This window comes from Anser cygnoides, chromosome 5 (assembly GCF_040182565.1).
Source record: "Anser cygnoides isolate HZ-2024a breed goose chromosome 5, Taihu_goose_T2T_genome, whole genome shotgun sequence".
Lineage (NCBI taxonomy): Eukaryota > Metazoa > Chordata > Aves > Anseriformes > Anatidae > Anser > Anser cygnoides.
The window spans coordinates 35,107,133-35,132,918 of record NC_089877.1 but is presented as its reverse complement, the minus strand read 5'-3'; the positions used below and the strand labels follow the sequence as shown (position 1 = coordinate 35,132,918).

General features: G+C 55.0%; 2 protein-coding genes across 5 annotated transcripts in view; one reads left to right on the top strand and one right to left on the bottom strand.

The window, feature by feature from the left end:
* The window catches only part of IGHMBP2 (immunoglobulin mu DNA binding protein 2), a 43,227-nt gene extending 30,732 nt beyond the window's left edge, over positions 1-12,495 (top strand). Inside the window, exons 10-15 of one of the 2 annotated variants that reach the window (XM_048064946.2) lie at positions 4,396-4,514; positions 6,250-6,344; positions 6,712-6,835; positions 8,883-9,716; positions 9,969-10,153; positions 12,002-12,495. In XM_048064946.2, coding sequence (XP_047920903.2) covers positions 4,396-4,514; positions 6,250-6,344; positions 6,712-6,835; positions 8,883-9,716; positions 9,969-10,153; positions 12,002-12,199 — 1,555 coding nt within the window. In that variant the 3' untranslated portion in view covers positions 12,200-12,495. The remainder of the gene's footprint in view (positions 1-4,395; positions 4,515-6,249; positions 6,345-6,711; positions 6,836-8,882; positions 9,717-9,968; positions 10,154-12,001) is intronic. The other variant, XM_066998739.1, reaches the window with a different exon arrangement.
* A 2,207-nt stretch (positions 12,496-14,702) lies between these two features.
* SYT12 (synaptotagmin 12) lies at positions 14,703-23,965 on the bottom strand. Of its 3 annotated transcripts, none has more exons than XM_066998763.1 (8): positions 23,710-23,965; positions 19,621-19,685; positions 18,016-18,209; positions 17,490-17,882; positions 16,234-16,449; positions 15,997-16,117; positions 15,707-15,840; positions 14,703-15,023 (listed from the first exon to the last, which is right to left on the bottom strand). In XM_066998763.1, exons 2-8 carry the CDS (start codon positions 19,655-19,657, stop codon positions 14,850-14,852), a joined length of 1,269 nt encoding a protein of 422 aa, XP_066854864.1. In that variant the 5' UTR covers positions 19,658-19,685; positions 23,710-23,965; the 3' UTR covers positions 14,703-14,849. The 3 variants fall into 3 exon arrangements, with proteins under 3 accessions (XP_066854864.1, XP_066854863.1, XP_066854865.1); XM_066998762.1 differs by lacking the exon at positions 23,710-23,965 and adding an exon at positions 22,663-22,809; XM_066998764.1 differs by lacking the exon at positions 23,710-23,965 and adding an exon at positions 21,782-22,596.
* Between the last annotated feature and the right edge of the window lie 1,821 nt (positions 23,966-25,786).

Sequence of the window (25,786 nt, the reverse complement as noted above, 5' to 3'; positions counted from 1 at the left end):
TGGTCCCAGAATTGACATCAGAAAGATGAGAAAGCAAGATTCCCTTTCTGGCTTGGATAGTTTTACTGCCAAGCCAGCACCTGAGGCAGGTCTGACAGCATCAGATCCTTGTCTGCAACACTCCTTGTCTGCAACGCTTTACCGTTCCTTTGGTAATTCAGAGGAAATGACTAGCGTTTCTTTTCCATTGCATCCTGGGACCGGCAATTGTTTGCCAACACATGCTGTGACTGTCAATAATTGGTGCTTTTTAAAACTGCACTCAGCAGAATTCTTGGGAGGTGAACGGGAAAACATTAATTCTCTCTGTTGGACTTGGAGAAGCACAAAATACCACAGTGCCTGTCTGCGTAGTGCTTTTGTATTTTTAGCAGTGCTTTTTTTTTTTTTTTTAATGCAGATATGTAGGAGTTGGAAAAATTGAAATTCCCCTAGAATCTCTCCATTTCACAGTGGAAATGGAAAGAGATAGCAGGAGTTGTTTTGGACAGAGACAGCTGGAGAGGCCATCTTGTTCTGCTCATTTCATAATTATCTTACTTGTGAACAATGCGAACAATAGTGTGAGATAGGAACCTGTGCCCAGACAAGAAGAACAAGCTTTGTGTTTGAGACAGCCCCGACACCCTCATCTTCATCTGCTGCAGCCAGTGTGGGGATTTCTGCATGTGTTAGCATGCTCTGCATCAGGGCTTCAGCTCAACTTACATCAGAGAACCTATGCTGAATAATGTCATGGTTTATATATATTTTGTATGTATATATATATATATATATGTAATTATATAGGTGTGTGCAGTGAGTTCTTTAAGTAAAAAGGCTTCTTTCTGATGGTTCATCTCTGCCCAGAGCTCAGCTGAGATGGACAGGACTCATTCAGCGATGTTTTAGCCACGAGGATCTAATTCCAGGACTGGTGCCGTACAAAATGCACTTCTCAGTTGTTCTTGTTCCTTGACATGCTTATTTTCCCATTTAGCTTCACAGATTAAAAATAGCAGCTAATGAGAAACCCCAGGCAAAATGGTTTGAACCCGTTAAAATAGGAGCTAATTGAAAAGTTGAAGTTAGCGTACTGTTATTCTGATGAGCTGGCTAATTTTTATGGTTGATAAAGGAGTGAATGTCTTTCTTCCCAGCCCACAGGACAGCTTTGTCCCTGCTCAGGGCCCTTTCCTGCAGATATCGATGTCTAAGCCTGTAATCAAATCTGCCAGCCCACAGCCCTGCTGACATATCGCATGAATGCAGCAGTCTTCAGTTCAGGCACTAGACCACATAAAATTTCTGTGGTTTTGTATAAGACAGATAATGCAGGGCCTTGATATTGGACCACAGTCCTCTTATATTTAGGTTGCTAGTACAAATTATTTCATGGTATTTGTGACCACCTCCTCTCTTTTGCTGACTTAGGCCAAATGATTTGCTTAATGCAGTACCTGAGCGAGAAATAAGCAAGTTTTTTCTCTCTGGTAGTTCAAAGAAAACCTCTCTTACAAGCAGAAATATCCTAGGGAAGGCTCAGGAGTGCCCACAGGAGTTACCTGCTCCTACTGAAGAGCAGTCAAACCCTGGGCTGCAGCTGCAATAGCATTTACCCAAACTCTGGCTTTGTGGCTTTTTGTTACCTCCTTCCTAAGGGCTGGTGGCCGATGCTCGAGGAATCTGAGCAGTCCTGAAACACGGTGCAAAGAGCGGGATTTCCATCTCTGCTGAACGCATTTTGAGGTATTCCTTTGAAGAAAGATCTGAGGTGATTTAGACCATAATCACCGTGGCCTTTCTCTGAAGAGCATCGTTGATGCAAATCTCGTCTCCCCTACCTGAAGCAAAAACACGAGGCTTTGAAAGAACTGCAGCTCTGCTCTGAATGACTTCCTATTTCCTTACCAACTTCTGCTCTGACTTCAGAGGCACTTGGTCTGTGATCTGCTAGGGATTTCTCCAGCACCATTTTTTCTCATAGAAGGGAACTTTGTTTTCCTGCAGTGTCTTTTCGGGGGGGAGTATTTCCAAAGGAGCAAAACCTTCTTCCCACATCCCCCTTCCTTCTGAAATGGGTGATGAAGCACATTAGAAACCCCCACACATCTCCGGAATAAAGTCCAAGAGGCTGCAAGCAGTATTTTCCAACATTCAAAACATTTGTGACTCAATCTGTGAGAAACTGGTTTGAGAATCACCAGCAGCTTCTGCTGTCAGTTTTTATCTAAGTAAAGTGCTGGGTGTTCTTTCTCTTAGCACATTTTTGGGGGCCAGCACCCTCTCACTGATGGGGAAAATGGGGGAACCCCTCCTAGTAGGACCCTCAGAAGCCAGAATGCCCCAACTCACCTAGCTGGGATCAGCTCCTCCCGGACAAAGCACAGGGTCCCTGGATGCCCCAGGGCAGCACACTGAGCCTGGATCAAGTGTCTGGCTGCATGGATGACTGAGTTTATCCTTGAAGGGCAAGAGTCTCTCCAGGAGCAAAAATCCATCCCCGGGTTAAACCACAACATTAAACCACAACAGCACCAGAGATCTTTTCTCCAAGGTAACAGCTGGCTCTGTTGCAATCTCTTAAAAAAGAGTGAATTCTTCTCTCCCCTGCAAGATTTATGTAGGTAGTTACTCCTCTGAAGCAACATTCCCAGGGTTGAGGTTGTTCCTGGCACCGAGAGATGCTACGAGGTCTTCCTGTGGCCACTACAAGCAGATAAAAGAATCAGGATTTTCTACGTGGAGACCTCAACTTTTGCTCAAAGCGAATCTGCACAGACCTGGACCGTGGCAGGACAGCAAGCGGGCAGGTACAAAGGAGATGGGAAGCCTGCTAGATTTGATGTTACAAAGAGAGGAAGACAAACTGTAGCGTGCTGCACAGGGGAGGAAGCCCTCTAATGTGGGACTGAAGGTGGCCCTACTCCAGAGGAGATCATGGAGAGGGAAGTTGGGTGCTGATCCCTGTGGTTCTTGGAAATGGGGAAGGTATCTTTGCCTCTCTTTAAATCCCGTCACCAGGCAGAGGCAGCCAGTCCCCAAAGCTGGGGATGAGCTCTTTCTTTGGGCTTCTGCTCACTGTAGGAGTGGGCAACGTGCACCCTGGGCACTTTTGCAGGGCTTTGGCTCCCCATCATAGCTGTGCTGGTCTCTGTACTTCACAGCCATGCATTACAACAGCACTAGCTTTGAGACAGCAGAAAAATGAGTTTCAGTCAGGAGAGGAGACTCTTGTTGTCACTGGAATGAGTAATGTCCAGAGTCCGTGGGAAACGGGGCAGTCAGAGGCATACAAATGCAGAGGAGCAGACACGCAGTGCTGGGAGTCCTGAGGAGGAGAGGCTGCAGGTGGAACTGGAAACTGGCTTTGCCCTCACTTCCCTGCCTGTCATTTGGAGGTAATCCTCCTCTTCGATGGCTTGCCGTCTGCCATTTTTATTTGCAAGGCTCTCCAGAGTCACAGCTCTCCTTGACTAGCACGTGAAGCACCGTAACACCTTGTTTCAGAGCTCTCCTGCCACCTCTGGGCTTTCTCTTCCTGCCCTCCATCACCAGTCCTCTTCCTAGGCTGTAAGTTCAGCAAGCAGCTTTCTTGAATAAGAAAATACAGTTTATTAAATTTCATTATTTTCTTTTGAATGCAGAAGCTTTAGATGTAGAAAGGATGTGAAAATCCAATTCCTCTGTGGTTCCCTGTGCTGCACTTTCTTGTCTTGCCCAACAGCACTGCTGTCAAATCTCCGGTAATGCTTCTTTCCCCTCCGAGAGCAGCTGCCACGTCTCCCTAGGCCTGCGTATCTTTCCTGTTTGAGGTCATTTGAGTGAGATGCTGCCACCCACACACCGTGCCCCTGCCTACAGCAGCTGGGCTGTGCAGCAGAGGCACTGAGAAAGCTCACGGCGCTGCTGGCTGACCCGCGCCAGCCACCCCACAGCCCCTCGTCGGCATTTGGGGAGTGCTTTAAAGGACGATCCCGCAGCGCAGAGCGATAAAGGCTTCTCAGCTGTGGCTTCCTGGCATTGCCAGACTTCCCTGGGGCTTTGGGACTTCCTCTGCTGGTGGCTGTGGTTGCAGTCCTGGCACTGAACCCAGGAAGTCTGGAGATAAAAGCCTGAGACACCCCCCAGAGCTAAAGGGCCCTGCCCAGTTATCGCTGTATGTGGCAGGCTCTTCGGTAGCATCACTGCCAGCGCAAAGGGGACCACAGCTTGGAGAGACGCAAAGTGGGGGGGATCTCAGTTCTCAGATGGCTGTGGTTGATCCACAGCCTTGTCCCTGGGAAGCAATACCCAGCTGTGTTTTCCCCCTTGCCCTTGCTGCGTTGCTGGGAGGAGTAAGCAGCCAGACAAACGATGGCCCTTTTGGCCTGATTCCAGTGCTGTCAGCTGGCCCTTTCCCAACACCTTTTGCAGGGACCTGCCGGGGGTCGCCTCCACGGAAGAAACCACAATCCCCTTACTGCTCATCGACACCGCTGGCTGTGGCCTGCTTGAGCTGGAAGTGGAAGACGAACAGTCCAAGGGCAATCCAGGTACCGCTGTTTTGGGAAAACTGGCCTTGCAGGAATTCATCGAGGTCCTCAGCCTCACGGCTTAGTCACGGTCCTGAGATGCTCCCCCTGAGATGCAGGTAGGGCCCCCAGGGAGCCAGGCAGTGGTGGCAGTGGGCGGCCGCGGTGGCTGCCTTGTTCCCTCGCAGAGACCTTTCTCCGTGCAGAGGCAGAGCTGAGGGCTAGGGCAGGGTGGGGAATCCCTGCAGCAGATACCTCACACAAGGTAAATAATACTGAGCACGGCACGAGGCTGTTGCAGAGAGGCTGTAGATGTGGCTCAGAATTGCCTCCCATTCATCTGCTGCTTTCATAAAGTCCCACGTGGCTGTTCTCCATGAATCTTCCCGAGACACCGAGCTTCCTGTGTTTTTCTGGCTTAAAAAATAGGTTTCATTATAAAGATTGAGTGTGAAGTCAGGCTCCATAGCCATTCTCATAAAGCAGGAGAAAATATGAAAATGAAGATGCTACCTCCTTTGCGCCCCTGCATTCACAGCAGGCTGAATGGATGTGATTTGCTATTCAGGGATGCTGCTCGTGCTCCTCTACACTTAGTCTGGCTGGATAGTGCTTGAGAGGCTCGTGGAGGGCCTTGGCCACCCCTGCCCACCACACGACACGCTTTCCCCAGTGGCTGAGCCACAGGCTTCTCTAGTGAGTCCCTCTCACGTGGCTAAAGAGAGCATTTGGCAACGCTGCTGCCTGCTTCAGGGATTCATTTGGTTTCCCTGCCGGTGCAGACCTAACACCACCAACAACAGATTTCTGAGGTTCCAAGTCCCTCTCCGACAAGACAGGGAAAACAGACTGTAAAATACAAAGGCAGTTTATTACCAGTTTGATTATCCTTTTCGTGAAAATCCACTGGTGTTTTAGTGCCTCTCATTTTCTCGTGCACCAATTCCCGTGGCCCCACTGAGACAGAGAAAGGCTCTTGCCCCCAGATGGAGATCTAGAAAAACTTGTTCAGGGATTCTAAGCAGGGGATTAAATGCAAGTCTCCCAAAATTTGGCAGGCTGCAGGTTCTGGATTTTTAGACACGTGTTTTGCTGCAAAAGATGGTAAAGGCAGTCTGGCAGATAAACCAGTGAGATAGTTTACACTCATATTTAGCTTGGCCTTGTTAGATCTCTCTGAGGCAGCCACCAGCCTGAATAGCGAGCTGTTTGTGGCAGGCTGTCTGCAGAGTCTGGAAGCTCTGAGCCCACAGGTCTGAGCATGAAGGTTGTTTCTGTGACCACGGGGGTGGGCTGAAAAGTAAAATAAAACAAAAAGCTGGACTTCTTTCCACTGCAGCCTAGAGAAGTAGATTTGCAGTGAGGTCCAGGGTCTCACTTCAGAGGGAGACTGATCTCTTGCCTGGATTATTGTTATCTCTTGGATTAAGGCAGAAGGGCCAGGGAAAGCTGGGGCTGTTCAGAAAGCTCTCTTCCTAAGTGTGAACGTAGACAGCTGGTGACTTGGCAAGGCAAGAAGCAGGCAGGGTGCAGCTCCAGGAGCGGGGCTGCGTAGCACATCACCATCTGTCCAAGCAGGCCGGGCTGGGAACTGTTGCTCCCATGCAGTGCTGGACCACAGGCAGTTCTTGCCTTGGTCTTTCCTCCCTGTTTAAGAGGAGGTGGGCAAGCTTCTCCAAGCCACAGCACTCCCAAGCTGTTGGTTTCAGCAGCCTGAAACCATTCCCATCACTGTCCCTTCTGCTTTGTGCCCTAGGAGAGGTGCAGCTGGCCGGTTTGCACATCCAGGCTCTGGTGGAAGCTGGTGTGAAGGCACGGGACATTGCTGTTGTAGCCCCCTACAACCTGCAGGTGAGATGACCCTCTCGCAGCATCCCCTCTCTTTCCCCACGTGCACCGTAGCGGATTCAAACCTTGACACTTCGAGGCAGGATCCCAAAATATCCTCAGAGGGAGGAAGGTGGAAGTCAGAAGCAGAAGCCAAATTACATAATAAGCTTTTATGGCCAACTTCTCAAAATTTAAGCAACTCAAGGCCACGGAGGTGGTGTCAGAGAGCTGGGTTATTTTCCACTCCCAGCATCAGGAGCCAGCACTTGGGAGATGCAAGCACTCGTCCTTGTGGATTTGAGAGGAAGGCACTTCTCCAGAGCAATGTCATTTTAATGCTTTTCACCCGAGGCTTTTCTTTAAACGTGATGTATCTCATCTTTTCCAGGTGGACATGCTAAGAGAACACCTTTGCCACAGGTACCCAGAGCTGGAAATTAAATCAGTTGATGGTTTCCAAGGGAGAGAGAAGGAGGCAGTGGTCCTGTCGTTCGTGAGATCCAACAGGAAAGGTAAGAGTTTGCTGCTGAAGAGTAACTCCATGGGGAATGGGGAAGAAATGGGAACTGTGTGATTGCTGAAAGGTCACTGGTCTCGTTGCCAAGCGCTGTGGTTAAGTTTCAATTCTGACTGTCTCTAGCACTTCGCTCTGCACCAGTTTACTGGCAAGAAGCTTCCATTTCAGCTTTTTTTTTTTTTCTTTAAATGAACACATTTGCTGTCACAATTGTAGAGGAAGGCTCCCATGCCAGGCAGCAGGTGAAAAGGCAGCCAGGACTGCTTAGTTTGAAGGTTTCCAGAATTGAGGCCTCAGAAATGATTGAAGTGGAGTCCCAGGTGTGGCACGTATCAGGTTAGCACCACGCTTGCTGGAGTGCTGATGGCTTCATGCAGAAGGTGGAAATCCGTGGGGCTTGGAGACTATTTCGGGTCGCTCACTCGAAGAAAGTAGGAGCTGGCATTGCAAGTCACGCACAGAAAATGCTCCTTTTGGAAGCGAAATCTGGAGCGGAAAATCGAGTTCTTCCTTATCGGTGGCTGCAGTGGAAGTTAATAGCTGGAAAAAAGCTGCAGCCCCGGAGCCACCAGGCTCCTGTGCAGAGCCATCAGCCCGTGCCGCAGGGTTTTGTGGCAGCCAGCTCAAGCAGAGGGCATGTGTGGGATCGCCCCCCTGAACCACCTCTCTCCCCCGAGGGGTTCGCTGCCCTTTTCAAACCCAAAACGAGACACATCCCTCGCTGCACTGACTCGGCCGCTAATGCCGCTGAAGCCGAGACACCCAGCGTGTGCTGGGGGGGCTGATGTCTGGAAGAAAAAAAGGGGAAAGGATGCATGGAAGGGGGAGGTGGTTTGGTGTTTTTAAAGAAAGCCTGGAGCAAGAAAAGCAGCACCGGGGGGAGGATGGAGGTGGGGTGCAGGACTAAGAATAGTCTTCATTCATGAGTGACTCACCTCGCCTTTGCTTAGTGGCTCAGCGGGAGCTGGTTGTCCTCTCCGAAGGATGTGGCCCCCAGCCCCGTTCTGGTGCACAGCGAGCAGACAAAGCTCAGCCCGGTCCCTTTCCCGGGGCACAAGCAGCTTTTCGTGATGTCTGGGCACAGCTCTGGTCTGCACAGCTCTGGTCTGCACGGGACGCGAGAGATGCTGTTAGCACCCTGTGAGACCCGGGGGAGAAAAGCTCACCTATTTTGTGACCACATTTCTCAGCTCAGGGGAAGCTGGGCACGGTGCTGGCCCTGCGTGGCCATCCAGGAGCCAGCAGGAAGCCCTCGTGCTGGATCAGAGGAGCTGACCTTGCCCCTGCAGTCAGGGGAAAACGCATCAAAGAACCCACAAACCGTTCCCTAAGCTGCAGAGCACGGAGAGGGAATCACCCACACCCTGCTCCTTGAAGGCAGTGCAACGTGGACTGCTCGGCCGCGGCAAGGCCAGGCAGACAGGGAGCCAGGCTGGTCCCTGCAGCAGAGGAGACGTTAACTTCTTCCCTGCCGGCCTCCTCTTTATCCTCAGGAGCTGGAAACTCGAGAGCCGCCCACGCTGCCCTTCTCACTAGCAGATCCTCACTGAGTCATCCTGGCGTTTGCCAGCTCTCACTGCTTTTTCTCTGACGAAGTAGCCAGACAGCAGAAGCAAACCTTGCGGAGCTGCCTAAATGCCTGGTGCTGTCAGCCCTGCGTGCACCGGGAGCCTGGGGGCAGGCAGGGGGAGCTCGTCTGGGGCGGTGGATTTCTAATTTCTTCACCTGCAGCTCCCCTTCTGGTGCAAGGGGAGCCTCTACCACATCGCTCCCTAGGTGTTTGCTTTCTGGTCCCAGCCTAATCTCATGTCCTGGGCTACCCGTGAGATATTTCTCCTCCCCGTGTGCTCTGGGTGTCACCCAGCCCTCTCTTCCCACCCCAGGGGAGGAGCAGGGACCCCTGGCTCTGGCTTTCAGGCCGTGAACCAGAGGCAGAAGGATCACGGTGTGCCAGCGTGAGTCAGGAGCCCTGCACCCACCGACGGTGCTGAGCAGACACCCGGTGAGTGACCTGGGGGGGCCTCTTGCTTTCTTCCTGCCAGGTGAGGTGGGCTTCCTCGCGGAGGACCGGCGGATAAACGTGGCGGTGACCCGCGCCCGGCGCCACGTGGCCGTCATCTGCGACACGCGCACCGTCAGCAGCCAGGGCTTCCTGCAGCGCCTCGTGGCCTACTTCAGCCAGCACGGGGAGGTGCGCACGGCCTTCGAGTACCTCGACGGCCTCGTGCCCGAGAACTACTCCCACGAGAGCCACGGTGAGCGGCGGCAGGGCACGAAGCCCCCCGCGGCACCCGGCCCTGAGCCGCGGCCGCCCGCAGGGAGGAAGCCCAAAGCAGCAGCAGCCAAAGCAGCTCCGCGGAAGCGAGAAACGCCTTTCTCCCCGAGCACCAGCGGGCCTGGGAGAGAGAGCCCAGGGACAAAAGATGATACGAACACGTTTAAAACCACGCTGCTGGCCTTCCTGGAGAGCAGCGAGGCCCAGCTGGATTTCCCCCCGTCCCTCAGTTCGCACGATCGGATGCTGGTGCACCTCCTGGCAGAGGAGTACGGGCTGCAGCACGGGAGCACCGGGGAAGGCAAGGAGCGGTACGTCAGCGTCCGCAAGAAAGAGCCTGGGCAGCCTCCGGCACCCTCAGCTGCCACTTCCAGCCTTCGGCATCCCCTTCCTCAGCCACAGGAACCTCCTGGGGAAGCTCCTGCCCCTGTCGAGACAGGAGGAAGCAGTGAGGGCTCGGGAAAAGTGGACCTGAAAAGCTTGCACCTGGAGAGAGTTCAAAGGGAGAAAGCAAGACGAGAGGAGATGGCAAGGAAGCTTCAGGAGCCCGGTGCTGGCCTTCAAGGCGGCAGCAAGAAGAAAGACAAGAGCGAAGCCAAAGGTAGGTCCTTGCTTCACAACCAACACCATTAATGATCCTGCTTGAATGGGTCTTGCTGCTTAATCCCCTTGGTTTTGCCTCCAGACCTCATGTGCTTGGGGGACTTGGGATGTGGCTCGTGGAAATCTGCAAAAGGAGCTCCCTGGAGCTGTGCTGCTTCGCAGCAGCTGGGTCACAAGTCTTTTTTGGGGGTTTGTTCTCCACTTCCAAGCGGGTGCTTAAACCCCCATGTCTCTTCTGCCCTCTCTATAGGAAAGCCAGCAGTCAAAACCGGGGTGGACGGCGCAACAGAAGAAGATATCGACGCTCTGATTTCTGCTGCCATTAAAGCTGACAACACCTGCGGCTTCCCCCGCTGCAAAGCCAGCGTTACAACCCTGGGCCAGCTCTGCCCCCACTGCAACAGACGCTACTGCCTCAGCCATCACGTCCCCGAGGTACGCGTGGGGCCGGACAGCTGCCCAGGGACTCGAGCACCGTGGGGGCTGGAGAGGAGTAGGACGTGCCCAGCAGCACGGCTTTAACCTGAGAGTCGTCCCTGTCAGGCTCCCCAGAAAAGATTTCCTTGAAGGGGGTGGGGGGTTAAAGCAGAACCAGCTCAAGAGTGGGCTTGTGACGGCCACTGAATCACTGTCTTCATAGAATGGCTCGGGTTGGAAGGGACCTCAGAGATCATCTAACTCCAGCCCCCTGCCATGGCAGGGATGCCACCCACCACACCAGGTTGCTCAGGTTCAGCCTGGCCTTGAACACCTCCAGGGATGGAACATCCACAACCTCTCTGGGCAGCCTGTGCCCGTGCCTCACCCCCCTCTGCGTGAAGAATTTCCTCCTAACCTCTGATCTTCCTTAGTCTTCTTCCTTGCTGTTCTTCCACAGCTGCTTGAAAGCCCCTCCCTCCTCAGATCTGGGAAGAAAGAAAGGAAGGAAACAAAGCTTGAACTGTTGTCAGGCTTTATCTTTTAGTTTTGGTGCCAAGGCAGACGGGTAGGTTTAAACCTCCAGGGCTGGCAGCGTGATGCTTCATGGTCAGCCAGCCCTGGGCTTTGAGCCCCTCAGGCAGAGCTGACGAGGCTGTGAAGAGTACTGGGGCTGAGAGGTGATGATTTTCCATTCATCCACAGCCTTGTGCTCCCCTCCTGCATCACCCAAGCGTAGCGCTTGGCCACGTGGAGCCTCCCAGGGCTTAGCAACGTTTAGCAAGCCGACCTATAAATCATCAGCAGAGATTTTCCCCTTGTCAAATGCTATCTGTTTCCATGGCAAAGAATAGTTGTATTTATGGTCATTCACAGTCCGGGTGGGATGTGAATTTATTTCTTGCCGAATCGCCTCTCCCTGTTGAATTGTAATGAGAACTCCAATAAGAAACAATTGGAAGGATAAAATCCACTTCAGTGAGTTTTTCTTCCCTTTCAAAGCTCAGCCCTTTTTCTAGAGGTCGTCTGGCAAATAGCCTGGGACCTTCTACCCATGCCTGACCCTCAGGGGGGGATTAGCAGGGCCAGGAGCAGCTTGCCAGGCATTGCTCACAGTTCTTCTCTGCCACTGACCTGCCCCAGCAGCAGGGACAGAAATCTTTATCAGGGCACGGAGAGAACCAGCTGCTGCCTTCCAGGCTGTGTGTGTGTTCCTGACAACATCAAATGATTTGGGGGTAGACTGAGCAGAAGGGATGAACTTTTAAGAGCCAGTTTAGACCCAGTGAAGGTGATTCAAGCCGGTGTTGAACTTAACACGCACTTGGGTCACCTTAAACGCAACCTGTGCTTCAGTGCAGGCTGGTTTTGTAAAAGGTTCCCCTGCACAGAATGAGCCTTGTGATACCTTTGCTATTATCGTACAGACCAAACTACCCTAGCAAGGCAGATAACATGGCTGAAAAGAGCTCTTCTCATTTCCCAAGTCACCTGTCCTGTTTCACTCCTTTTTCCATACTGAGAACATCAGGGAATGGGAGCTCAGTTTTGTTTCCAACTCACACGTAGGAACCATAAAAGATCCAGCTCCTCACGTGATGAGTGGAAGTTTCCCCCAAACATTGGAAGTTTCGTGAAGGCGACACTTCAGCTGTCCAAAAGGCTGATTTACCCACTGTGCAGATCCTGCAAGGAAAGAAATTACCTTTCTGTTTTTGTTCCTTGTTAGAGGAGCTGTAAATAAATGGGAGGCGGTCTTAGGGAGTACGAAGCAGGTGGAAGAGGACCTCCAGGCTCCAGCCACAGAAACGCCAGGCTCCCACGTGTGCCCTGTTTCCCACCCGTGTCCCTCCTCTCTCCCCCCAGGTTCACGGCTGCGGGGAGAAGGCCAAGGCACACGCACGGCAGAGGATCAGCAGGGAAGGGGTTCTCTACCCTGGGAGCAGCTCCAAAGACAAGTCCCTGGACCCCGCCAAGAGAGCCCATCTCCAGCGCCGCCTGGACAAGAAGCTCAGCGAGCTGACCAGCCAGAGAAAGAGCAAAAAGAAAGACAAGGAGAAATGAAGGTGCTGGTTACTTCTCTCTTAGGTTAACAGGTCAGGCTACGAACACCAAAGATGCACCAAAGGGTGGTGCTGAGCCCCACAGGAAAAGGGGAGCTCGTTCTGGGTGGCAGACAGCTTGGAGCCAGCGTGCCATAGACTGCTGAATAAATAGTCACCGGGCCTCTCGAAACCCCAGAGCTGCAACGGAGGAAGGCGAGCGCTTTCCTTTGTCCCAGTTACCCTTATTGACAAAGTAATGGATGTACACAGAGAGGCTGCAGCGTGCCAATAAAGACGGATGTTAAAACACCTAAAGCAATCAGCTGTCACTGTGACATTTCTCCTGCTCCAGCAAAAAGATAAATGCCTGTGGGCAGTGGGGGGGGGGGGAGGAACTGAAAAGCCCCAGGTGACCCTCTCCTTTCGGGAGGATGACTAAGGAAATGGATGCCTCCAGCTCTGTCCTCCCAGCTCCTGTCCCTCCTGGACCCATTACCTGGCCCTGTACCCCCCGAAATAATCCATCCCCCACCCTGCTTTGCTGCCTGCTGAGCCTCAGCTCCGTAGCATCTCCTCCACAGCCCCCAGCGCCATGGTCCCCTCTCCTCGATGGCTCGAGGAGGTCCTGATGACCCACACATCTTGAACCACCCCCGAGAAGTGGCTCAGAAAGCCACTTACTGTCCCCAGGGCAGCACATGAGTGTCATTCTAGGAGGAAGGGAAAGCTGCTGAGAAGCCTGCACAGAGGAGGGACTGGAAGAGGAGCAGCAAAACCACCAAACCATACGTGCCTTGGCATTTCAGAGCTTTGCAGCTCTTGCCCACCAGCGATTTCAGCCTCACTGAACACCAGGGGAAGGCACTCATCTCATCCTGACCAAAAAAAAAAAAAAAGCTCAGCAATTTGCAGGGGCTGCGCGTTAGGCAAACCTTCCTATTTCTTTCTTTCTTCCCAAACGCTAGGTGAAGTAGCTAATAAGCACGTTTTTCCCCTCAAATCTCGGTGCCTGTCAGTACCGGCTGTGCAAAAATAAATAAACAAAAAAAAAAAGCGATGCTGAGCATCACTTGGCTTGTGCCCCGGTCCCCAGGGCCAGCCATGTGTCAGCTCGCAGAGGGACGGCGCCGGCTCACGCGGCAGCTGCGTGGTGGCAGCAGATGGGACATGGGGGGCTCCTGGAGGGAGAGGTGGGGAGGAGGAAGAGCGTGGGAGAAATAAAATCTGTGCCTCTGCGAGCAGCGCTGGGTGCGCACGGGGGAAGGAGCCAGCGCAGCACATGCGAGGGGTTGTGTGGGGGGAGAGCAATCGCAGCCTCGTGCCAAAACAACGGTCAGACAGGGAAGACAGAGGAGCAGAGAAGAAAATCACTGCCAGCTCAGGGTACCACCGTGGTATTATCTTTAATCACGGCTAAATGGCTCATTCACACTTTTATACTTTTTTTTCCAGCTCAAATCATTCAAGCAACCCAATGCCTCACCTAGCCCACCCCATGGAGCCAGCTCCCTGGCAAACGGCCCCCACCCCCCCCCCAGGTTTCCCTGCCTGGCTTTCTGCAGGCATCCTGCGGGCAGAGACCAGCCGAGGCTCTGCTGCGAGCATGGGACGCGTCCCCAGAGCATCCTCTGCCTGCCAGCTCCCTCCATCTGTCAGCCTCCAGAAAACAAGGGGGGGTAATCGGCTCCCCAAAAAAGCTAACTTCATGTAGGGGACCTTGCTTGGGACAGGAGCCCACAAGCAGACAGTGCCCAAAGAGTTTTGTTTCCCTCCTTTCCCCCTGAAACAGGAGATAGGCTTAAAAATTAGGAACCTGGGCGGGTCTCTGGTGCCTGTTGGACTTGGCCCTGCTGTGGGGGCAGCCCAGGGGTTATTTCAGCTGGGAAAAGGGCTGGGGTGGGGACAGGTGCCCCTGCTCACATTTAACCTTTAGGGGATGACTCAGGCTGGACTTGACCTCAAATCCAAGGAGTTTAAAGACCGCTCGTCAAGTCCTGACACCCCTCAGCAGCCAGCAGCATCTGCCTTGATTTATGCTGCTGGAAAGGCGATGGAAGGAAAGAAAAGATATATAACAACTGTTTGGTTTTTTTCTGCTGTTATTTCTCCCTTTTTCCTTGCAATTTGAAGTGGTTCAGCCCTGGTGCAGTGCACCGAAATCCCTCTGAAACCCAACAGAAAGTCCCCACGTGCCGAGAGAAACCGCACAGTGCCGGCGTTTATCGCCCCCCTCGGCATTTTCCCCTCACTTGCCCCAAAAGCGCCTTCCGAAGCAGCCCGTCGCGTTCCCCCCAGCGGTCCCCAGAGGCCACGTTTGGGGTCACCACTGGTTTGAGGAGCCCGGCGGGGGGCATGCAGGATGCTCGGGAGCCTGGCAGGCAGCCGGGCAGCAGTTTGTGGAGGATTTTGCTGGTTTTGGTCCTTCCTCGGCGGGTCCCTTGGCAGCTTCCAGCGCATGCGGATGGGAAGAGACGCGGACAGGAGTTTCTCCATCCTCCTCCCCGTCGAGGCTTTCGGCAGCGGGATGCTCGGGCCGAGGCGTGCCGGCAGCTCTGCCTTTTTGGCCAGCCCCAGACCTCTGGACACGGCGCTCGGCCGCCGTCCACGGGGCAGAGCCGGCGTCGGGGTGCAGGGTCCCGGGGCGCGCGGGGCTCCCCCCGCCAGCACCCTTAGTTCCTCCGCAGCGGGTGCCACATGGACACGGGCTTCCTCAGCGTGGCCAGCATCTGGTTCCAGTGGGTGATGCCCATGCCGCTGGCCGCCGGGCCGATGAGGACGTGGCCCGTGTTGTCGGCACGGCCGTCCTCGCCGCTCTCCGCCACCGTCACCCGCAGGGACAGGTCCTGGGGGGGGGGCGTGGGGACGTCGGGGTGGGGTGGCACCCCCCCGTATGTACGTATCCCCATACCACCAGCCACATGCACATATAAATGTGCTCCCCCCAATACCATCCCATATACATCCCCTCTACTTCCCACCCCATAAATGCACATCCACCCAAACCCCGGGTATTCCCCTACACCCCTGCCCGGCTCGTACACACATCCCTGTGTCCTCCCCCCCCTACATACTGGAAAACCACGTGTGCCCATCCCCACACACAGCCTTACCCTTTACGTATACATCCCCCTAACCTCCCATCCCACGTGTACTCATCACCTGACTTCCCCCCACACCCCCTGAACCCGTATGTGCACCCACCTACAAACACAACCACACTCTATATGAATTCCCTATACCATACACCCCACACAACACATCCCACCAGCAGCCATACCCTGCACATACACGTGCCCTCCTATAGCCATACCCCATACATACACATCCCCCTACACCCCAAAATCATAAATGCCCATCCCTGCGCACATAACCATACCTGATACCTGCACGTCTCCTGTACCACCACCCCATCCGTACACACCCTGCTGAATCATATATGCACCCCACATCCCCTACAATTCCCTCTCCCCCTGCTAGCACGGGGATTTGGGGTCCCATGGAGCAAGACCCCCAGGCTGGGACAGACCTGGAGCACAATGGCCGGCACCGAGAAGATCATGGCCTCGTTGAACACGGGGTTGTTGTCGTCCCTCTTCACCGCCGTCTTCTTCTTGCTGATCTTCCTCCCGTCCTGCAGCAGGTAGACTTTGACGAAGGGATCTGCTCGGGAGAGAACAGCCGGAACGTTGAGCCAGTGACCTCCCTGGGTGGCTCTGCCACCCCAAGGGACATCCCCAGCGAGCACGGGGACACACCGGGATTAGCACCCACCTCCAGCTCGGAGGAGACGTGGACCCGCGCTGGCCCCCTGCTCACCTGCGGTCACTTTGCCGTTGGTCCACACGAGGTTTTTGGCTTTGACCACCACCACCGTCAGGCGCTCGGCCGTGGGCAGGTAGCTCAGAGACAGCAGGATCTCCCCCACCGTGTCCACCGCCTGCGGGACACACCAGCCCTCCAGGAGAGGGACAAAAAAAGAAAAAAAAAAACAAAAACAAAAAAAAACAACAAGCCAAACCCGGGCACGCAGAGCCTCGCCGCCACCCCGCTCACCTTGTTCATGTCCTGCAGGTAGAGCCAGGCGTTGAAGGGGCGCAGGGCCAGGTCCAGGTCGGAGAGCTTGAGCTCGGCCACGCCGGTGCTGATGTTCCTCTCGTCCTCGTCGATGCCGAAGACAGAGAAGCGCAGGCTGTTCTCCTCCAGCGCCGCCGGGTCCAGCGGGATGGAGAAGCGCTCGTCGAAGGCCACGGCGTAGGCGCTCCGCTGGATCTGCCGCGGGGAGAGCCAAGGGGCTGGATGGAGAGGAGCCCCCCGCGCCGCCACCACCGTCCCCCTCTGCCCACCTCACCCCCCTGAGACCTCCTAAGGCGACTTGCCCGCGCTCCCCCGCCAGCTCTGCCCAACCTCCGCAGTCCCCAGGGGATTAAAGTGCCTCTGTGGGAAAAGCAGATCTGCAGAAAATTTGCTTTATAGCACTGATCGCTCTCGGTTTACAGCCTATGTTGTATTTTGGGGACGTCTGGATGAAAGCTACTATAAGAAATTTTAGCCATCATTTAAAAATAAAACAAAAACAACAATAAAAAAACAGGTACTGCAGAGCATTAAAGGAAAAAAAAGACTTTATGACTTGTCTCAGGATTGCAAAAGAGGGTAAATAGGGCTGGTAAATTATGAATAATGATGCTAAATAATAAATATCTCCAGAGCGTAAATACAGAACCTGATCTTGGGATGGAAAAATGGTCTTAAAAGAGTGCTGGGAAAATAGTTCGCTGTCTTTTTGTGCATCTCCACCCCCAGGGAAGTGGGTTTCTTCAGTGGGATGGGGCTTTCTGCTCCATTCTGGAACAGCCTGATAAAATCAAGCTGGCAGACCCAGAGGCTTTCCAAAATGCCTCTGCAAAAAGCCAAGATGCCAAGAGGCAACTGGGGGCTCCTGCTTTCCCAGAGCACTTTTTGGGGTGTTAAAAAAAAAAAATGGAGTTTTTTTTTCCCCCCAAACCAGCTCTGACTATGCCTGCAAGGAGGGAGGAATGCCGAGGTAGTCCCGTTGCCTTTTTATCTGACTGTGCAAAATTTTTGACCGCCCCATCACATGCAGAGAGGGACTCCAGGACTCATCCCCCTCCAGTTCCCATCTGGGACCCCTGCCACCCGAAAACCCCGCAACCAGCCCCAACCTCAGCGGTGGCTCAGCACAGGTGAGCCCGGACCCCTTTCCACCCCAGGACACGTCACCACCCTGCACGCCCGCGTTGCGAGCAGCACCGCGCCCGCGCGGGGTTTTCGGGGAAGGAGCCGCTCACCCGGGAGATGCCGACGATCTGCTCGGCCGGCAGCAGGCTGATGCGCATGAAGCAGGACTCGAAACGCGTGTCCTCCTTCTCCAGCAGGTCCTTGCCCTGCAGCAGCGTCACGTGCAAGGTGGCCGCCTTCCCGTCGTACTCCATGGACACCTCCACCTGCCCCACGGTGACGTCCTGCCCGAAGTTGTTCCCGATGGAGGAGATGGAGCTGAGCGAGTCGGCCGAGATGGATTTCTTCAAGGGGCCGTAGGGGGCCAGCCCCAGGTCTTTGCTCATCAGCTCCAGGCTCCCCAGCTCGTTGATGCTCTCGAAGGTGTCAGCCGCCCGCAGGCTGGCTTGGCGGACGGGCGACGTCTTCTCCAGCCCCCGCTGTGAGCCTGCGGCGGCCCCGCGCTGCGAAGGAGAAGCAGTCACTGCCGCTTGGTCCCCTCCTTGCAAGAAGCACTTCTGCACCTCCAGCAACTCCGCGTTTGCACCAGGAGCAGCACTGAGCCCAGCTCCCCACGCCTGATTTATTTTTTTTTACCTTGTGCTTGACATCCGAGCACGCCGCCCCGTATTTCTGCTCCAGGTAGCGGTAGTCATAGTTGGGGAAGGGGGACGGCGCCGGGTAGCTGCCGGAGCGCCAGAGCTTCCACAGGTTGATGGCCGCGATCCCCAGCAGCGCCAGCGCGCCCGCGGCGTAGATGCCGACCTCCCAGCGCGGCGGGCTGGCGGCCACTGCAAGGGGACAGAGGCACCGTGAGCCACCCCGCGGAGGGGGCTTCGGCCACGTCCCAGCCAGGAGCCCCTCATCCCCTTCATGTGGGATCAGCTGCAGAGGCTGGGAATTAATTGAGGCTGCCCACGGGTTGAAAAAGGGTGGTGGGCAGTGCTTTGCAAGCCTAGAGTCACAGATTTTTGGCCAAGCAGCCCCTGGGAGGTGAGGCGCACGCGAGTTTCTGCCCCGCTCCCCAGCAAGCAACGTCGGTGAATGGCTGCAGCACCCCCGGGACGCAGGGAGCTCCTGGCAGCGGGCGCAGCCCCGTCCCGCTCACAGCAATCCCGCATCACCTTCCTGCTGAAGGGAACTGCTCGGGATGCCCAAAAAAAAAAAAGAAGGAAAAAAAATCGGAATGGGAAAAAAAATTGGAAAAAAAAATTCCAAAAAAGGGGAAAAAGAACCCTAAGGGTAAGTGATGGGAGAAGCAGAGGAAAAAGCCTGGCTGGAGGCTGCGAACCGGGTCGGCTGTGACGGCACAGCGAGCCGTCGGTGCTGCATTGCAGCAGCCTCCATCGCCCGAGCGATTCGAGCAACGCCGGTGGCTCAGCCTAACAAGAAGAAAAGGAGGGGAGGCGGGGGGGGGGGGGGGGAGATTTGTGATTACTGAGCGCTGCCGGGGGCCCCCCAGCACTGCCTCTTGTGTCACGCCACCGTGCTCCTGCCTTCAGCGGCGGCTTCAGAGGCAGCAGGAGCCGAAGCCAGGCTGGTCCCATCACAGCTTTATGCCCCCCACCTGCTCTGGCAGGAGACAACAGCTGTTGGTACACCAAGCAGCGAATTCTGGTCCCTCGAAAGGACCACGAGCAGCCCAGAGGGACTTTGTGGGATAAAAGCTTGGGGCAGAAGCCAGGTCCGGCTTCCTCCATCCCTGTCCAGGCATGGCTTAGGTTTGTGCAGGGCTGTGGTGCATCCCCCTGCATCCCTGGGGGGTGATGGTGCTGGGGGAAGCGCTGTGGCTCCCCTCTTCCTAGCGCACTCCCACGCACAGAGGTGCTCGGCGGCAGCCCGCTTCGCCAAATTCACAAAATCCTGTTATAGCACGGGGGCAAAACTGGGGCAAAACCCAACCCTTTCCGACTCCTGCTTCTGAATAACTCCAGGCACAAAACCCAGCTGTGCTCTAAACCCGCTTCCTACGAGTAACCTGCCCATTTTTTAGGGCAGGGTGCCTAATACCGGGAAGTTTAGGAATTTTCCTTTTTCAATTAAAAAAAGTCAGAAGATTAAACTCCATGCTCATGTGCGACACAGAGGGGCTCCTGCTGAAAGCAGCGGGGACCAGCAGCCCTCCTGCAGGGCTGTGTGCGCCAGCACCGAGGGCTCAGCCCGTCCCCAAAAACCCTTCCCGGAGCTCATTAAACCACTCACCGCTCAGGCGGTACCTGCCCGCGTGGTCGCTGTCCATGGCAAGCACTCCCCGCTAGCGGGACAGCCTGCGGTGCACAGGGAAAAGCAGTTAGGGTAAGAGGAAAAAAATAATTAAATTGTCTTTTTTTTTTTTTTTTTTTGTCTTTCTAAGCAGGGATGCTAAACAGCTGCTCAATGATTTTTCTCTATTACCTTCCTCACCGGGAGGGGTTTTCCCAGGTGAACTCTACGGGAGACCCAAACTAGACCCGAACCACGCTCATGGCCAGGGAGGAAGAGCTGGATTTGCCTGGTGGCTGAAGATTTGGGTACCATCTTCCAGCTCAGCTGGGCTATCGATGAATTTGGGCATCCAGGGGGCAGCCGATCCCCCAGCCCATCTGGTTTGGAGTTTAACAGGAGAATTGGAAATTGCAGTGTTTCATAGCGTAAAATATGAGCCCCGGTAGCCTGATGTGGCTGGCAGACCTCCACTAAGGGCAACAGGGTCCAGCAGGAGAAGGGTTTTCTGAACGTAACAGGGTCACAAGGCATCCCGAAACAGCAGCAAGGCTCGGAGATGCCCACCTCGCCCCAGCCTCGCGCCTCGGTCGCGCCGTGCCTCAACGCTCGGCTGAGAACGGGCACCTCGTGTCACCCCGGGGCTGAGCGCCACGAGGGACGTCCAGCACTGCGAAACCAGGTGGTGACAAGCACAACGCCACGGGGGCTCACCCAAAACAGACCCCTTTATCTGCTGGAAAACCACCTTGCCTAAGAGGTTTCATTTTCTGGCTTTTTGAAACTGTGAAAATAAAAGAAGTTTAGAGGAACGAGTTTCTCTGCAAAAGTGTGAATATCCCTTGTCAAAACGCTCCATTTCCTTCAAAGCCGTTCCCCCCGTGACAGCGTTTTGTGAGGAGCTGTGAGGACAAGCAGCAGCTCCAGCAGATTTCTGAGGCATCCCCATGAGAGCCGCCGACTGACTGCAGCGTTCATCGGAGGAATTAAATGAGCTGGTATTTCCCCCAGCAGCAAGACGACGACAGCCTTTCCTGGGCACGCAAACAAAGGTGCAACCAGAGCTCGGGAGGAGATTTACAACTTTTTGTGTCAAGCCAGGCTTTCCCCACCTGTTTGTTTTTTGTTTTTTGTTTTTTTTTTTTCTTTGGTTGGTTGGTTGGTTGGTTTTTTTTTTAAGTTTTTTTCTTGGTGGGACATTGGGATCCAGGTATCGCAATGGGGTCAGGGCAGCTCTGCTCTCCTTGAGAGCTGCTGCGATGGGACGTGGGGCATCTGCTGCTCGGGGGAATAAAACAGCTCAAAGGGGGAGACCTGCCAGTGAAGCCACATGTCTGCTGATAGAGGGGGGGCAATTCCCTCAAAATTAAGAGGGCTGACACCCCCGCTTGCCCTCGCTGCTGTGACCACTCGAGGCTAGAATACGCTCACACAAGGGGTCTGCGTGGTCCCAGCACGCCTCAAGCACCGCGGGTAAATCCAGGACACGCCGCAGAGCAAGCTGCAGCCCCCAAAAGTCATAATCCAAGTTATAAATGGCAGCAGTGATCTCCGTGCAAACCTTGCCTGCTGCCCCTGGTCGCCCAGCACGGGCAAGCTCCGTCCCCTCCACCCTCCAGCACCATCCCCACGTCCTGGGCTCTGAGCAGGGCTTCTCCATCCCCCCCAGTCCACCCCCAGCCTCCTGCCAGAGGGTGAAAGCCTCGATCCGCAAGGCAGAAAAGTAGGATGGGGTTTGCCGATGGCGAGTTGGTTAATAAAAATAAATCCAAGACCTGACCCGAGGGGTTGGGCTCTGCCCCTCACCGTGCTGAGCCCTGAAGGCAGTCCCATCACGCTCCCCCTCCCACGGTTACTGCTGCAGGAGGTGAGGGCAGCAGCCACCTCCCCAGCAGACACCCCCCCACACTCCAGGCACCAAGCAGTGCCCCAATCTTCCCGGTTTTTCACCCAAAGAGGACCCCGCACCACCCCACACCTCCCGCAGCCACAAGGCAGCGCTCGGTGGCATTGGTGCTCCGAGGGGCTACGGAGCCACGGCGGGCACAGGCCTGGATCCGTCCCAACACCAATTGCTGGCTTTTTTTTTTTTTTTAAATTTTATTTTTAACCTGTGCTGGTTAAAAGCAGGGAAGAAGGAAATCCTCGGGACCCTCCTCACCTCCATCCTTAGCCGGGCAGCAGCAGCGTTTGCATCCCCGGCAGTGCCTGGGAATGCAGCAGAGCCCGGCCCAGCGAGCCGGGGAAGCCGATGCTGAGCCCAGGGGACGATGCTGAGCCCAGGGGGTGGCTCCGGGGTTGAAGCAGCCCCCAGCTCCTCCAAGGGGTGCCAGGCTGAGCTCCTTCCACACCAGGAATTTCCAGCGCGATGCCAGGCTGGGCTCCTCGCCCCGGCTGCGGGGCGCAGCGCCTGCTCACAAGTGCAACGAGCTGGGCAGCCTCTGCCCCGCATCACCCAGAGCGAGGAGGTTTTTGCTCTAAAGCTTTTGCCCTAAAGCAGCCCAAACCCCCGGCCGAGCAGGCTCGGGGGAGCAGTGGCCCCAGTCACGCCACGTTTCTGTAGGGTTGCTCCGGAAAAGCATTTCCCTCCTGGTTCATCCTCGTGGCACCACAGCCAGGGCATCACTCAGCCCTGGGGTCTTGCATCCGCACCCACCCGGGGTACCCCAAATCCCCCTCTCCTGCCTCCCAGGGACCCCCAGGTCCACCCAGCGCCCTCTGCTCCCCCTTCGTAGCACCTTCGGGCTCTTCCCTTGCTCCCCCCAGGGTATTTTTCTGCTTCAGGACCCGTGTGCAGGAGGCGACGCGCATTGCAATAAGCTCAGAAAGCTGCACCGGCGACCCCCCCAAAATAAATAAATAAGTAAAAAAAATAAATGAAAAATAAAACCGCGACCCCAAAACACTGCAAGGGGGCGAGAAGATGCTCTGCAGGGGTCGCATCCCCTGCCTGGGGGGGTGGCGTGGACCCGACGGGGGTTTCCCCCCCTGCCTCCCCCTCTCCCCCCCATCACCACCACCAACCCCGCGTCTCGGACTCACCGCTCCTTTGGGGAGAAAAGGGAGAAAAAGCTCATTTTGCGGCCGGGGGGTGCTGGCAGCGGGCGGCTGGAGCGGGGACTGCGGGAGGGGCCGCCCCCTCCCGCCCCCCAGGTGCGGCCCCAGCCGCCGCCCGCCCCCTGCAGCCCCCGGCCCCGCCGGGCGGGTTTGGGATCGGCTGCTGCTCCCCCCCATCCCGCCCCTTCCTCGCGTTTGGGTTTCCCCCAGCCACCAGCATCCTTCAGCCCCGGGGTCCTGCATCAGATAAGGCACGGGATGAGACAGATGCAGTGAAAACCCAAATCCCCCCCCTCCTGCCCCCTAGGGACCCCCAGCTCCATCCCCAGCCCTTTGCTCCCCTCTTGTAGCATCCTTCAGCTCATCCTTCAGCTGCTTCAGGACCCGTATCCCCTCCTCTTCCCTCCCGCAGGGGTGATGCTCTCCTCCATAAGGCTTTTTACGGGCTATGGCTTGAAATCGTTACCCCCGAGCCAAAGGTTTGGCTCCTCGCCTGTCCTTAATGCGGGCTCCGGGGCTTCAGGTCCCTTCCCACCTTTGCAGGACAGAAACCACCGCGCTCCTCGCCCCCCTTCCACCCCTGGACCCCGGGGGGAAACTGGGCAAGGTCCCGGCTCTGCCCCTTCGGCCACAAAACCCACGGGTTCTCCTCTCCCTCAGCGCAGCACAAGTCAAAGGCTCATCCCGAAAACGCCAATTCCGTGGGATTTGTCCCCAAAAAGCCCTATGATCAGAGACCAAAAGCTCGGCACCCCCTGGCAGGCACCGTCTGCTGTGGCAGAGGAACTGGTCAGCAGCCAAACCTCCCCGAGGTGCTCCTACGGGGTGGGATGGAGAGCCTGCCTTCTCCTCTCCTAGCCTCGGAGCCCTGTGCTCAGCCTCTTTCCTACTCCAAATGCCGGGCCACCGCTCCGCAGGAGCGAGTAGTAATTCCAAACAGAAAGATTCAATTTGCTCAAATTAGTGAAAAAATAATAATCGCCATTTGGGGAGGAAAGAAAACCCTTTGCCCCAAGGAAAAGGCCAGCTCACCTGGTGCACAGCAGCGTGATGCTCCAGGAACTTTACTTCCCAGGAAAACCCACCAAATCCTTCCTGGCAGAGAATTCATCTTTAGGGAGAGATGGTTTTTAATTTTCTCATAGATAAAAAAGAAACAAAAACCAACAATGGACTGAATTTCAACTGCAGCCCCATTTTGGGTGGGAGCTGAACCTCGTCCCCCAGCTGAGAGCCCTCTCCAGGAGCACGGGTTCCCCCCAAAGCAGCCCTTCCTCCTGACGTACAAAAGGCAGCTGGAAATTGAGCTGGCGAGGGTTTCTTCCTTCCTCAGATCCCAAACCTAAGAGAAGCGTTCCCAGGGGCCGGCAGCCGTCTGTCTCTGCAGCCCCGGACACCAGCACCCTCTTGTGGGGCCTCCTTGGGCTCAGCCCCGTCCACGGCTGACCTCCAGAGAGCTGGGGTTAGCCAAATTCGGTTTGGCCAGTGTCTCACGGCCATCTGAGAGCAACGTAAGGCACCCAAGTGGCCCTATGAAAACGTTTTGTTAATACCACGGGGACACGGTGGAGGTACCTCAAGCAGCTTCTGCTCGCAGCGGCACGCTCAGCCAGCTCGCTAGGAAGTAAAGAGCTCCTTATTTCTGGTCAAAACACTCCTGGAAAAGCCCCCCAGCAGCAGCCAGCTGTGCGTCAGGCATTTTCCAGGTGGTTAAACCATCACCGACCCCCCCCCCCCCCCCCCCCCCCCCCGTGCTGCTGTTCTTACACCTTCACCTCTGGAGGGCCTCACCCCTAATGTGCTTCTTCAGCCTCTGCTGATTTACCTTATTCACTTACCCCTGCCCCATCTGAATTCCCATAGGAAATACCACCCAGAGCAGTACTCTGCAGACTTTTAAGTCTAATAATAATAATAATAGATCACCTAGCCTTTTAAGAAATAAATACCTACATACACGCACACACACACAAAAAAAAAACACAAGCCACCACCACACACACAATGAACATGCTTGAGCCTAAAGAACAAACAGCCAGGGATGGATGAAGAGAAGGCAAGAAGCGTTCTGCAAGCCCAGCACCCAAAACCTCTGCCCACTGAAGGCTCCCACCAGCACCCGGAGGTACCTCAGAGGATGGAGCACTGCAGAAAAGCACCAACAGGCATGTGCCCTCCCCAGGCTTGCCTCCTTGCAGGAGCTCAATGGCAGCTGCTCCTTCACCTGGCAGATCCATGCAGGGGGGCAAGGGCCATTGCCTGCTCCTTTAAAATCCAGCTTAAAAAAAAATATATAAAATAAGGCAGTAGCTGTGGCAGAAACTATTGGCGATGACAGAGGCGGATGAGACTCAGCGCTTCAAAAGCGAGGATATCCCTATTTCTTTCCCATCTAGGAAAAAAAAAATACTATCCCATATGTACGTACTGCATTGAACACACCGAGAAACCCTCTGGGACTTTCCTGCTTTCACAGCCACAGAGCCTGGTGGCTGTTCGGTGATCTCCTGCCCCGTCACTCACAGCAGACTGGCAGCGAGGAGTCAATGCCACTGTCACCAGCCGTAGAACAAGATGCGTGCACTCATCGCAAGGCAGCGCTGGTGTTTTGGGGTATCAGACTTCGGGGGATCCATTCTCATCGACCAGAGCCCGTGCAGGAGGTGATTCAGCATTAGCTGAGTATGTTCTCACTCACCTGGCCAATTCCCCTGCATTTTCCCTTTTTAAACCCAACAACTTACCATTGGTAAACTTCACTACAAATATTATGGCATACCCACACGAGGACGCTACCTTGTTCCAGTTTTCTGAGAAGGAAGGTGAGCTAAGAAAGCCTGCGGTAAGATAAGGATGCGCGTGGTCGTGGGAGACAGTCACCTCTTTCATCTCCACGGGGGGTGGTCTCATCTTATGCCACTGCAAATATCATTTAAGTAAAGCTTCTCAGCTGTCCTTTCATCATCTCTGTATGAAGTTGCTTTTGCCTGCTTCTCAGAGAGATGATCACAAAAGGATTTCTAAAACCAGGCAAGATTTCAATGATTAGAGCCCACCTGCAATGCTGGACATGAAATCTGGAAAGGAAGAACCGAGACTGCAACATTAC

Coding starts and splice junctions, on each gene's coding strand:
- SYT12 (XM_066998763.1), bottom strand. CDS start 19,657: ATGGACAGCGACCACGCGGGCAGGTACCGCCTGAGCG. Junction 18,210..19,620: donor GGGCAGGTACCGCCTGAGCG/GTGAGTGGTTTA, acceptor GTCCCCTTGCAG/TGGCCGCCAGCCCGCCGCGC. Junction 16,118..16,233: donor ACCTGCAGGACATGAACAAG/GTGAGCGGGGTG, acceptor TGTGTCCCGCAG/GCGGTGGACACGGTGGGGGA.